This window comes from Rhinoraja longicauda, chromosome 29 (genome assembly GCF_053455715.1).
Source record: "Rhinoraja longicauda isolate Sanriku21f chromosome 29, sRhiLon1.1, whole genome shotgun sequence".
In the NCBI taxonomy this organism is placed as follows: domain Eukaryota; kingdom Metazoa; phylum Chordata; class Chondrichthyes; order Rajiformes; family Arhynchobatidae; genus Rhinoraja; species Rhinoraja longicauda.
In genome coordinates this window covers 11,949,923-11,964,139 of record NC_135981.1, presented here as the reverse complement: position 1 = coordinate 11,964,139, position 14,217 = coordinate 11,949,923, and the positions used below count along the sequence as shown (strand labels likewise).

Below are 14,217 nucleotides of genomic sequence, written 5' to 3'. Positions count from 1 at the left end.
GGAATTTAGAGAAGAAATTGCAAGGGCTTGGTTGAATTCTACGCATTATCGTTAACCACAGCTGAGATACCAGAACACTGCAGTGGTGCAGCTGATGGTGCCGCTGCCTCAGCACCAGAGACTACCGTTCGATCCTCGGGTGCTGTTTATGTGAGGTTTGCAAGTTCTCCCTGTGACTGAATGGGTTTCCTCTGCCTGCTCTGGTTTCCTCCTACATCCCAAGGATGTGTGGGTTTGTACATTAATTGGCCTCTGTAAATTGCCCTTAGTATATTGGGAGTGGATGAGAAAGTGGAATAACATAGAACTAAGTGAACGGGTGATCAATAGTTGGCTTGGACTTGATGGGCCAAAAGGCCTGTTTCCGTGCTGTATCTAAAAAACAATTGATGGCTAATACTGTGCCAATACTTAAGAAGGACAGCAAAGAAAAACCTGGGAACTGGAGATCAGTAAGCCTAACATCTATGGTAAATAACTTATCGGAGGGGATTAAGATATACGTGCATTTGTAAAGACAGGGGTTAATTAAGGATGTGTAGGAAGGAACTGCAGAAGGAAGTGTAGGAAGAAACTGAAGGTAGACACAAAAAGCTGGAGTAACAGGCAGCATCTCTGGAGAGAAGGAATGGTGACGTTTCGGGTCAAGACCCCTCTTCAGACTATTAAGGATAGTCAGTACTGATTTGTGTGTGGGAGATTGTGTCTCACTAATTTTTTTGAAGAGGTAACCAAGGAGGTCAATGAGGGCAAGGCCATAGTCATAGTTTATATGGACTTCAGCAAAGTCTTTGATAAGATTCCACATGGTTGAGGTTTAGGTCAAACTGAGGCAAATAGGACTAGCCTAGATAGGCATCTGATAAGCACAGATGAGTTGGGCTAATGGGCCTATTTCTGTGATGTATGAGAATAGGTTGCAGGAAATAGGTGAGGAAATGGGATTGATGAGACTGGTTGAGAGATTCAATGGGTTTGAATGGTTTCATTCGATGTCATAAGGAAATATGATTAGGTGAAATGTGGCAACTGAAACTGTTCCCAAGATGTTTCCAATACTTAAACAAGAACATAATTTTTTTGAAATTTGACCCATTATCATTATTTTCAGTGTTTTGGTTTATTAAACACTTGTAAACATACATAGCATTCAAGCATCTGTACATATGAGCTTGATTGCTCTGTATGCCTTTATTTGTATTAAAAAATTTCAAAATATTGAAAAGGAAATTTGGGGGCATGTCAGCTTTAAACAAAGCTCCTTGCATCTTCTATTTACCAAAGAGGCCATTGGACATACATTCATTTTTCTCCGACATCGTGAGAGGTTCAGGAATAGGGACACTTTCAACTCCCGAAACGTTTTTAAATCTTCTCCAAATCCTTCTCGTGGGAATTTCTTCAACGCATATTGGTATCGTTGGGCTGCTTCCTTCACTTTTCCTTTCTGATCAAACAGGAGAGAACACAAAAAATTACAAACATAAAGCTTTGAAATGTTTCTAGATGATTAGCTAACGTGCAGAATTCAGTAAATTACATCTTTTGGCTTGCTTGGAACTATCAGCTAAGAAACATGTTAAAAGGGATTAACTATTGCTGACTCTAAAACTCATCTGAGGGCAGAATCTTGGGATTAATAAGCAACCACGCACTTGTTGGATCTCATAGATATATTTCAAAATATGGCAATCTTCAGAAATAAACTGATTTATATTATCCTAAAATGACTGCAAACCAATCCTGATGTTTCTAATATTGCCATGTTAGAAGAAAGCCAAATAATTGTCCTAATTGGAGAAAAGTATTTAGCTTATATTGTGCAATAAAGTAATAGTTCTTGGGATGTTACTTACAAAGTCCAACTGTACAACTATTTTCAGTCATTTATTTTATATCTGCAGTGATTCCAAATAATGAACTAGATTTGGAATATCTTTTAGTAATTTAGTGCTGTTTTTAATTCTCTTCAAAAATCTATTAAAATTTTGAACATAGTTAGTAACTTACCTTTACAGTGGAATCAATTGTCTTAAAAAATAAGTATATTATTACAACACTAGTGTGTAACTGGGATAAAATTTAAATCAAATGTTTTAATGTGCTAATGGAGTCATACAGCACAGAAATAGGCCCTTCATCCCAACTCAATCCGAACATATTTAACCATATCCCTCTAAACCCTTCCTCTCAATATACATGTCCAAACGTGATATCAAATGCAGACAAGCTAACAACTTTTCCAAATATCCCCATTCTGACTGAAATAATTCTGCTATTGTCCTGTGGCTTGTTATCTAGCACCTCCTGCTACTGCAGTGCAATGGTTAAGTTATTGGACTAACATTCAGAATTCTGGACCCGGAGTTTGAATCCAAGCATTGCATTTGCAGAACTAAAATCCACACAATTAATTAAACCTAGAATTTAAAACAAGCCCGCAACTGTGAGTGTGAAACTACTGAACTGTAAAATAATGCTTATACAATTCACAAAAGGAAATCTGCCATATTAATGCAGTCTAGGCAACTTGTGATTCTTCCAATTTTACTTCCTCAGTTCATGGGCAATTAAGGATGGACAATAAAGGCTGCCACTGCCAGGGACATTCACATCCAATACATGATTGTGAAAAATATCTATTCTTTGATTTTTATTAATGTTTCAGTCTAGTTCAACTCAAACTTCAGAAATAGTTTTCAAGTGTTAAAAATATCTACTCCAATGCACATTCCTTGTTTGGTGAATAATTACAGAATCAACTGTGGTATATCACCAGGACTCTGGATACTCAGCATCCTACTAATTTAAGAATTTCACCATCACATTCCTTCTCTTTTCATCCATTCATGGGCCATTTTCTACCTTCCACTTTGGATTTGCTTTGGCCATCTCTCATCTTCTAATACTTATGAAGTTTTTTGTATCAACCAATATCCTTCACCTTTTTTAGTTTTTAAATAAATGTTTACATGCCACTAAAGATAAATATGTTAGTTCGAACTTTCCTGCAATTCTTTCTTACTGCATTTGTTAGTTCATTTAAGGGGCCCTAACATCATCCTTTTTCTCTAATTCTGGTAAAGATTATCAACACAAAACCTTAACCTACTTTTTCTGTGAGATGCAGATATAGCTATGCATTGAAGCCTTCACTGTTTTAAGAATGCATTCGCTTTGCAGCCAGAGGCAAAAACTAGACATGACTCAACACAGAGAATTACTTCTCCTGAAAGAAATTCCTCACAGCACTTTGAATGGATATTTGGTGAAATTTTAAGTACATTTCCACAAGGCATCATTTAGAAGTCAATTCAGCCAGTTTGATCAACTCCCAAGGATACAGATTAGGGCTGAAGGAACAAAGTATCAGGCTAACATGAGATGTTTCAACTATTAATCACTTGTCAAAGGCAATGAATTTATTTAGCATTGTTAATGCCACAGAATGTTGGAGAGGCTTTACATTAAGCTTATTGACCAAATAATTGGATAAACATTTTTAAGTCAAGGAGCTTCTTCAAGAATAGATAGATTGAGGAAACGAAGTAGAAATTGATCTCCAAAGCTTGGGATTGAGGTAGCTGTCATTTGTGGTGGGCATGAGGATTGAAGTAGAAGAGTGTTTAGAAGTGAGGGGACAATAGATACGAAATTAGAGAGGAGGAGGCATTCTCTTGGGAAGGTGAATACTGAAGCTATTTAGAAAGTCAGGACAGTTCCTCCATACCTACAGATAATTTCTTTCTCCAACTCATTATTGATATTCTTTGAACACTGAGGTTGCATTGAAGATAGAAATGCTCACCAAAATGATAAATGGAATGAGCTACAAGTTTAGATGGTTCAGTGGATTAACTCAAGAGTCAATATACGAAAAGAAACAAAAACCTGTTTTCACCACTACTAAAAAGATGTGTAACAAAATCCAGTTCTAAATAATTCTGTAAGAATAATTTCCATGAATGCTACGACATTGGACTCATAGCCCCACATTTGTTTTCACTATACGTAAGATGTGTCTCACAAGTCTAACCACAAGCTCAGTTGCCAAAAAATTATGACAATAAAATTGTGCTTTGTGAAAGAACTTAGATTATTCAAATTGGACAGGTAATCAATGCTAACCAAGAGAACTAAGTCCTAGCAATATGCCAAGATTGTAAAGTTATTAAAGGCAAGGCAGTCCAGATCCTTTCTATTGTGTAGGGACACAAAAATTAAAGCTGAGCCACTAGGTGTCAGGGTTACCGTGCAAGATGAATGGTTGACTCTACAAATGTTGTGAAAACAGGTGCCAGGATATGTGCAACTCCAGAAATTCTCCAGAGGCCTTTATTTTGAAACTCCCACAATGCAAAGCAAGCCCTAGAACATTGTAGCGTTTGCACGCAATACGTCCACGATCCCGTCTGCGCTCACAATACTTAAAATATTGAAATACATTATTCCCACATTCTATTCACATTGCCTGGATCTTCCAATGTTTTAGCAGTTGGGATTTAGGTGCAGGAAGCCAACCAGAGGAAATCCCCAGAGATTTGCCTCACTTCTCTCTGTTCAGCATTTCTCTGGGTTGGAATTCCGAGGCTGGGAATCTGAGTTGTACAGATATTCGGCTACATTATGGAATAATACTTTGATGAATTCACAGGGTACATCAGCCGGTCAGCTTCTTATTTATTTACATAGATCAGCTCTAATATTTCAAATTTGAAATCATGACAAATCGTTTTTGATGTTTCCCAAATCGTGCTTCCCACCACTCAGCTTTTCTCCCTATGATATAATTTTGGTTATTTCTTAAGGTGTGTAAGATCGTGATCCATTCTCTACCTTTCATTCTTTACCAATTTAATTATATAATAAATTTTCGTGGTCATTATAAAACAAAACATGAGGGTTCATTTCCAGAGGAATAGCATTGAAGGGCAGTGATGTTATGCATTGGATCTTGGATGAACCTTACATTACCCTTATAATAAAACATGTGGTCACCATTTGACCCATTGGATCCATGCAGCTTGCCGTGAGCAATTCCATTAGTCCCATTTCCCATCTCCTCACTTTGATGTATCCCTGCAATGTGTTCTCTCTCACACCTGCCCATCAACTCCCCTTTGATTCTTTTTGCTATTAACCTGCACTAAGGAGTAATATATAATGAATGAACCTACCTGCACATTTTGGGATTTCGAAGGAAATTGAAGCACTCCGAGGAAACTCGCACAGTCAAGGAAAGAATGTGCAAAATGACTCAAAAGCACCCAAGATTTTTGTATCTATTGAACCTCCAAGGTCAAAGGAGTTGTGATGTAACAGTTAGTGCTGAATCCAATATATGATTCATGAGCAATGTTACTAGCTCAAATCAGGTAAGAGCTTGAAATAGTTCAGGGAAAATGCATAGATGCATTTCAAGAGAAGTCAGATGATGGACAAAGAACCGGAAGGATATATTGCTGGAGTTGAACAAAGAGTGATGGGAGATATGGATCAGTTGGCTGAATGGACTGTAAATATTATTTATACTTCCCATGTAAGAGCTACGCCATTAGGTCCCTCAAGCTAGCTCCACTATGCAATGCCATAATTGATATTCTGCTTCAAGTCTACATTTCTGCTTGCTCACCATATTTCTTTATTCCCTAGTGAATAAAATCCATTCTTCTCAGCCACATACTGAGCATGCACAACTTTTTAGGATGGGGAACGCCAAAGATGCGCAATCTCTTTTGTGAAGAAATTTCTCACCTATAAATTGCTGATGTTTATCGTGGGAACTGAACAAAGCTCTGCAACTAGGGGAACAATTTATCTGTGCCTACCTATCAATCCATTTCAGATTTTAATATATCCCAATATTATTACTTCTTCTCAACTCTTGTGAGCCCATGAAAAGAATGTAGTCCAGTTCTATCTGATCTTTCATGGAGAAAATCCTTATCCTCAGATTAACTACATTCTAGGTATTGTTCCAGTGAACCTATATTCCATTACTCCTAAGGCATTTTTTTTTCACATGGACACTAAAATCAAAAACAACTCCAGACTTGGTTTTACTAAATCCTATGTAGTGGTGTTGCAAGGCTTCTTTATTCTTGTATTAAAACTGCCTCCATCTCACCTCGCAATAAAGCGCAACCTGGCATTTGTCTTCCTAACTCAATCACTGCAGGCTAACTTTGTTCATTTGTATCTCCCATCTTATACAGATAGTACTCAAGAACCTGACTGAAATTGTTAAATCATCACCAGTTCAGAGTTTATGTTTTTTTTCCTTTTGCTTATTTCTTGCAGAAGCATCAGTAATGTAAGGAAAGGGAGAAACATAGAAAATAGGTGCAGGAGTAGGCCATTCGGCCCTTCGAGCCAGCACCGCCATTCAATATGATAATGGCTGATCAACCAAAATCAGTACCCCATTCCTGCTTTTTCCCCATATCCCTTGATTCCGTTTCAGGTGCCTTGACATGGATGAGTGAAATTAACTGCTATTTTGTGAAGATTTTTGTGGAACTGGAAGAGTTACAGGAGTAGGGAAACAAGCACAACCTCTGAGAGAGGTGGAAAATGGATACTCAGTGTCAAACACATTGCTTTTGCATATTCAGCCAACTTAAGGAGATTTATATATTGAAACAACACATTTTTTGAAAATGCAATATCCTACACAAACCCATTCCTTGAATTTTACTATATATTGGGGAGCTGTAACAGTGTAAAACAGATATCAGTGTTACAATATTGATTTAATTTAATTGACCCAAATGATTAGTAGAGACATATACGCATCCTTAGAAATTGCAGCTGGAAATATCCATGAAAAATTTCCTATATTCGTATGTTAGACTTTGAATATTAATTAATCTATTTATTGGTTTAAAAAAGACAAACCCATCACTCTCTTTAATTCTTTAAAGCGGCATCTTAAAACTGGAAATACAGATATAGATGATTTTGTAAATTACGTCTGCATTTATGTGCATGAATTTGGAAAGGATAGAACAGTATAATGTTCATTCCTTAATGCTGAGGTCCATCCCAACAATCCAGCAGCCATGTCCAGAACTACATCAGATCAGAATAAATTGGGAGGAGTAATCTAAAGGGAGTCTAATTTTTCCTGAAGCATTGTTGAATTAGACTGCATACGATATATTGCTGATGGGAAGATTTTCAAATTTAGATAAAATTAAGGCAAGTAAATAAAAGGATTAATACAGTAGAAAACTAATTTTATCCTGGTATTAAAATTAGTATCAGAATTAACGGTGCCCAAGAGGAAAAGAGAAGTGCCTCAGCTAGTTGCAGTTTGGTCCTGGCACCAGCTAATCTCTGGTTCATCCCACCTTGTAAAACATGTCTCCTTCTTCCATCAGCTTGCTCAAGAGGATGATCATGATGTCCGGTTTTGAAGTGGCCATTGCCCACGTCGCTGGACCTGCAGTGCACAGGATGCATGAGGGGTAAAACACACGCAATGCCAGGGTAGGAAACCATATGAAAAACACCTATAGGTGAATGAAGGTAGAGAACAACTTTCCATGTTTAGATATTGTGCCATATGACTATCAATTAAAATAGCGTCAATCTCAATTGTTAGGGTATGCAGCTAATTATATATAGTAGCCTATTAAGAGCAAACGTCCTAAAATTTATTTTTAATTGAATGGGAACAAATATTGGTGATGAATTTAATTTTGATGCTTCTATGTGCCTCAGTGTTAGTAAATCACTTATTTCATACTATGTCAGAATTATTATAGGTAATAATTGTAATTTTATGAAGTGTGATTATGGAGATGTGGGGATGGTATATTAAACTAAAAAAATGCAATTTAGTCACTGAATCACAGCTAAGCCTCACCCTGCCATATACAGCTAGGGTATGAAGGTTCAGACAATATACAGGATAATTCTTTAGAGAGTGGCAACTCACTGATATTTGTAACACGTCAGCCTTCTGTGCAACCTAGAACGGTGCAAGTGTTTTAATGACTGAAAGCTTTAGGTTAATTTAATATGAACTCCATTTGGTTTAGTACTGTGAAACTATGTTCATTAAACATGGAAGTAGGTATTTTGGGTATAAGTTTAACTGAAAGCAATTTGATATTCAGCACAAAGAGATCACCTGTAGCCTGTTTGGCATTTTCAGGAAGTTCAGAGAAATAAGAGGGCAGAGCTCTAACTCAATTTGGCAAAGTTTGCTGAGTTTAAGGGGCTTATTTGTTAACACTCTTCCCAAAAATTCTTTATGTACAATGTGTTACATCAATGGATTAAAAGCTTGTCAAAGTGACAGGCATATAAATTGTCAACAAGAACTATTCAGCTAAAAGTCTTACCCAGTGAGACTTCGATCTTAACTGGGAACATTTGAATTACTCATGACGTTTATTGCAAAGAAGACAACTGCAGGGAATATTTGATGTGCCCGAACAATAATTTATGTAAAATAAAAAGATAAAAAGATTAAAATAATTAAATGGGTGATTGCTCGGTGCTGAAGAGGAAAATTGAGCGTAAACACATGGCAGAGGGACGAGGACGACTGTGGCATTTGTTGGGCCAGAATGAAAACAGATGGGATTGATTTTTCAATCCCAATTTAGGTACAGAAAGAGATATGGTCATAATTCCAATAATTAGTATGGGAACAGGAAGCAGCCAGATGTAAGCATGGCAATAAATTTAATTGAAGGGCAGGGCGCAAGGGAGGTAAGCAGGAGCAAAGCCCCCCCCCCCCCCCCCCCCCACCCAATAAAATGTAAAATAATTCTATGGACATTTGTTCCATAATGTTAAGGACAGGTGTGTACCATCCAAAAGCCAGTAAATTAAAAATGCACACCCTCTTGAGGCACTGACAGATAAGTGCTGACCATAGTTTTTGCTGCAATTTCCACAACTGTGTATGTGAACACACTCCAAGGATGTTACTTATAAGGTTTGCTAGAGAGTGTAAGAGGGAACCTTACTGCAAGTTCAAAACATTCACCATCTCTTTAGCAAAAGAGAAACGATTGATACATTGAAAGCAGCTCTTGCAAAACGCTGCACTAATGAAGAGAAGTGACAGCACAGCAAAGTAGAACTCTCCCATTTAAGCAATACTGTATTAATATGTAGCTTTAATATTTGTTTTGGTAACAATGCTGTGTTCATGTAGTTTAACAGGATTTTAAATTCTTTATATGAGACGCCATTGGGTCTAAGAAAAATTGCATGAGTGATTTCTTACCATTGTTTTTTACATTTATAAATCATGTCCACATGATTACATTTATTAAAACAGGATATGTTCGCAAACACATTGCTGATTTGGATTTAAAGCCAGTAAAAAATACTACTTAGTGAGAGGTGATGGAGAAAATTATGGTGATTTTTTTCTCCCCAGAAACAATGTCATCCATTTTGAATTTGACTAACACATCAACATGGTAATTAGTTTCACTGACGATTTAAATGTTGTAAACAACAGCCTCTCAATGGATGACAAGAACTCTCAATGAATCAGTCACACGCAAATGCCTCTGTAAAGGTTTGCGTTTGAGATCCTTATTCTTTTATGTGACAAATTTGAAAGGGATTGTGTTGTGTCACTTGAGGAGGTTCTTGAAACAGAAACAAATCTCAAGGATTTGAATCAGTGGCTCTTCAGCCACACGACAGCTTCTGACATGGTCATCAGCAATACTGCAGAAAAATGAAGTCAGAAACTGAGTACTTCAGGCATCTGGCTCTTTGATCTCTGTTGGCAGACTGATGGGGAAATGTTTTGACGTCATTGTTCTCAAAATTCTATGTTGATATTCTGAGATTTGAATTAATTTAGAAATGTTACATGGCAGATATTTCATATTCAAAAACCTTCCTCAAGATTGTGCAGAAGCAGTCTGACAGGGTTGAGAAATTCTGGTATGAAACCATCAATAGAATTGGAAGAAGTGAGAAACAGGAAAAGGAAGGGTTACTGGATTTTCGGGGATTTTATTTGCAGGGAGGCAGCTACTGCAATTTATTAAAAATAAAAGTAAAGAACATATCCTTAACACCGACCAATGAACTTCACATCCAATAGATTATTCCTGAAGCACTGCTATGGCTGTAATATCATTAATTTGGTGACCGATTGCAGATAATTAACTTTTGATCCAATTAATTGGGGCAGAATATAACATGATAATCATGGCATCAATACTGGTTAAAAGGGACTAGGTATATCCATATTGTCCCCTTTCCAACTGATCCAAAAGATATATCACTGAATCACAATTTAGTGTTACTGTTTACCAAATAAGTTGTCCTCTACAACAATCCTATTGGTTGCTTTCATCAAGGATAAAGAAAGAAAAGCACATGAATCTTTCATGCTGTCCAGAATGAACTGGATGGGGGCAAACAAAAACAAATCAAATCGTGTACCTCGAGGACGACTTGGGAGTGTTTGGCAACCTTGTCAGTGATGAAGGAAAGAGAAAGAGGGAAGGGAAGGGATTTTCAAAAGACATGAGGATGAAGAACAGAAAAGAAAAAAAATTGCAGTGAGCAAGCAGCAAAGCCAGTGCATCAGCAAATCATTGCACAAAAACACAGCACACAAGAGGAACTGTGTGAAGCCAAGCATACACATAACTGTCTGAAGCACACGCACAGAAAGCTGCCTATAGCACACGGTAACATCAGAACCATTAGTTCCAAAGCTGGAAGATTTATTTGATTTGGGGACCTGACTCTCAAAATATTTAAAGAAAAAATACAGATGCTAACTTTTTCTAATGTTTCTGCACAAAATATATGTACAGATGGAAAAGGCAACAGAAATCATTGCACTAATTGTTTACTTCAAAGAACGTGGTGTTATAATCTGCATGAATGAGATCTGAGGTCCCCACTCAAACTTCAAACCAGCAGCAGTGCTGTTGACTTTCTCTGATCCCACATCCACTTCTATTTTTGGGTTGTACATCAGAACCACTTCATAATAAATATCTATCATGATTTTAAAATGGCTTTGAACATTTTACATAATGACAATGAGATCAGACTTATCTCTTCTGAATATCATATTCAAGGCAGTATCATTGAAGTATACAAGAACGCGTAGAAATAAAAGAGAAGAGTACATTAACAGAAGAAACCCTGACTATAGATTAAAAACTTGATGGTTAAATACACAACCAATCCAAAAGTATTGCATTCAATGATAATATTCCATTGGTTAATATCAATAACAAAAACAACCAAAAATACATATTTTTCCCATCTGTATGACTGGAACAAAGTATTGCTCATTCCTACACCACTCCTACCAAATAACAAACAGGAGACAAGTAACCAAATTGATTAAGTCAAAAGTGTATATTTCCACGTGATAATGACTTTTCAGGCTTAAGTGTGAAACAAAAGGATTCTCTGTAATTTTCAGTGTAGAGGGCTCTTTATAACTTCACTGCTGTAGAAAAAATAGATTGGAACAACACAAGTTCTTGTTAGCTTCAAGAAATATATCCATGTTCTCCTTTTGCTCTTCTGGTGGCCTAAGCACGTTTAATTAAAAATATCTCCCAGGATGAAAATGTTGGTCATCAGCTAATTTACCAAGTTTCTGAACATCTTTTTGCAATTAATAAAGAAAACAGCCAATTGTGTCTCAGTTTTCAAGGGTTTTTCGCGAAATCCCAACATCTATGAAACACTTAATATAAAGTTTCACAGAGGAACAAATGTATTACACTAACTACAAGAGAAAAAATAATCATGTGACATGAAAGCTTTAATTTTATGTTTAAATTAAATTCAAATTAAATGTAATCATATCAAGTTAACTGGTTATTTAACAGATTTGGATGAAACGTCAAGGTTCTGACGTTTTCTACTATAAAGGCATTATCATGGTCATTAAAGTCTTTCAGAGACTGCATCGTCACTATTAATGTTAAAGACATCTGGGGCCTGCTTTGTTGGTAATACTACAAAATATTCAGCTGTAAAAAGAGCAAAAACCTACATTCATTTACATGGAGACCTTTACAACATTAGTTCTGATATTATAATAGCCCAAACAAAAAAAACATCCAGTTAAGGAGGAATTTACATTAATTAACATTTGATACGAAACATCGGCTCAAATAACCAAAAATGCAGACAGGTTGTTGATTATTAAAACACTGTTCGCAAACCAGAAAACACTTTTTTTTAAATCTGCTTTTAGAACAACACTATTTAAATGTGCACTGAATTTGCTGCATCTTATAAATAAATAAATCTGGTATATCATTGATACAATTCAATAATTAAGACTTAGTGGTTTTTTTTTGCCATTAATCATACACACATACGTATGGCCAAGAACTGTACATCATTTTGATCCATAACAGTAACCAATCAGGTAAAAGAATATGGGAACATATATTCAAAGACATATCCCACAAGATGACCATTCTATTATGCACACTGAATTTGTTCATCTCCTATCATTGCAACCCCTTTTGGAGCAGAACAGCAGTGTGCAGAATCAAAGTTCCATCAATTCACCTATAATGTTGTATTTCCATTTCTGTAGTCACCATGTGATTGTGAAGCATTCAATCACGTGTCAGTACCATGTCTAAAATCTGTAAACACCACTTTTTGTGTCATTTGTTTCATTTACGTTAATGAATCAAAGACCTGATGAGGAAGGATGTCTTATTATTTATGTGTCTAACTTATCAGGCCACTGAAGAGGCAACATATACATTGAAATGTTTCATTAACAGACAGGTAATGAACATTAATGTATTCTAAAATATGATCTCATAAGAGCTGCTAATGGCTTCAACTTCCATATATGCAGTGGTTTGGGCAGAGGATCTGCTTCCTATTGATGTAATATTCCCCTCTGCAACTAAAAGGGGGAGAAAAAAATCAAAGGCCTACTTTCCATTTTAAATACTATATTTAATATTAATCTAACCAACAACGTTGGTACACTGTTTGATTTTCAAGTACATTTGTTAACCAAATGCTGTAACTGTATTGTGTTGTTAAGTATTATAGTTGGGCAGAATATAATAAGTGGAAATCTTTATGAATTAGCAACAGGCAATTAATCAAACAAGATATTGCAGCATAAGCAATGAGAATAAACATAATCAGAAATGAAGGACAAAAGATTTCCAAAGCTGTATTTGGCAGTACGTGATTTAAATGTCTTTGATTTGAAGCAAATTTAAAAACTTTCTTTTCATACTTGTGAACTTTTAGTGGAGATCAAATCATGATAACCACAACCTGTGTAATTTTCATCCAAATAAAAAATGTTAGTGCATTTTATTATTTCCAATGCATTCTCAATATCTTCCATTTTCATGTCAAGGAAAGTAACTGCACTGTTAAGTTCTATTTTCTAATTATTATTCCTAAAGAATATATATATATTTTGTTTTAGAATTGATATATCTAATACTATGTTATTCCCTCTACCCTCTTGACATCCACCATCTTGTGTTACCATCATGATCCAAACATCTGCCTGCAATTAGCTTTTTTTAGAAAATAAGGTAGACTTCCCATGCTGGAATGCAGTCTAGGAGGCACCATAGTGAAGGTAGTAAGCACAACACCAAATGTATCTCACCTAATTGATTAAAGGTTTATTAACCTGTTATTACTTCCTTCTTAGCATGGAGACTCAATGTGGTAGAACTTTATCACAGAAGGCAAATAAGATTAAATTTAAAACTAACTCCCGATGAACAATAATGTTTCTTCAGTTTAGTAACTTATTTGAAGTGCAAGCATCAATGATTGCAAATAATATCTTTGCTTAGTTTCCTCTTTATCCCTATTTATTAACAATGTTTAGAAGTCAACTATTTTGTAGCTGGCTTAAATGCAAATTAGAAAGGTTAACAGGAATTTGCATGGCAGCATCTACTGTAAATTAAGTTTGAAAGGTTATTATGTTATTTATAGGAAATTCCAATGAATAATTGTGAACACAGTCAAGGAAAATATTCCTATGAAATGACAAACAAGATTCTAGTTTTTCTATAAAAGTATCTAATATAAAAGCAAGGAAGTCACAGTGAATATATGCAAGCTTAGAACAGATTCCATTTCATATGGCTGTTTTAGCTGTTAAGAGGCAGAAGGAATATTAGAAGTTATTCAGAGGTGATAGAAAGGATATTCTGAAATTATACCAACAAGGAGAGATTCTAGTTA

General features: G+C 35.9%; 1 protein-coding gene across 10 annotated transcripts in view; it reads right to left on the bottom strand.

The window, feature by feature from the left end:
* LOC144607700 (protein TANC2-like) overlaps positions 1-14,217 on the bottom strand; it is a 458,126-nt gene that overhangs the window by 14,361 nt on the left and 429,548 nt on the right. For 8 of the 10 annotated variants that reach the window (XM_078424723.1, XM_078424716.1, XM_078424718.1 and 5 more), the window contains 2 exons: positions 7,353-7,444; positions 1,280-1,447 (listed from right to left, as the gene is read on the bottom strand). In XM_078424723.1, coding sequence (XP_078280849.1) covers positions 1,280-1,447; positions 7,353-7,444 — 260 coding nt within the window. The remainder of the gene's footprint in view (positions 1-1,279; positions 1,448-7,352; positions 7,445-14,217) is intronic. The other 2 variants (XM_078424717.1, XM_078424719.1) reach the window with 1 other exon arrangement.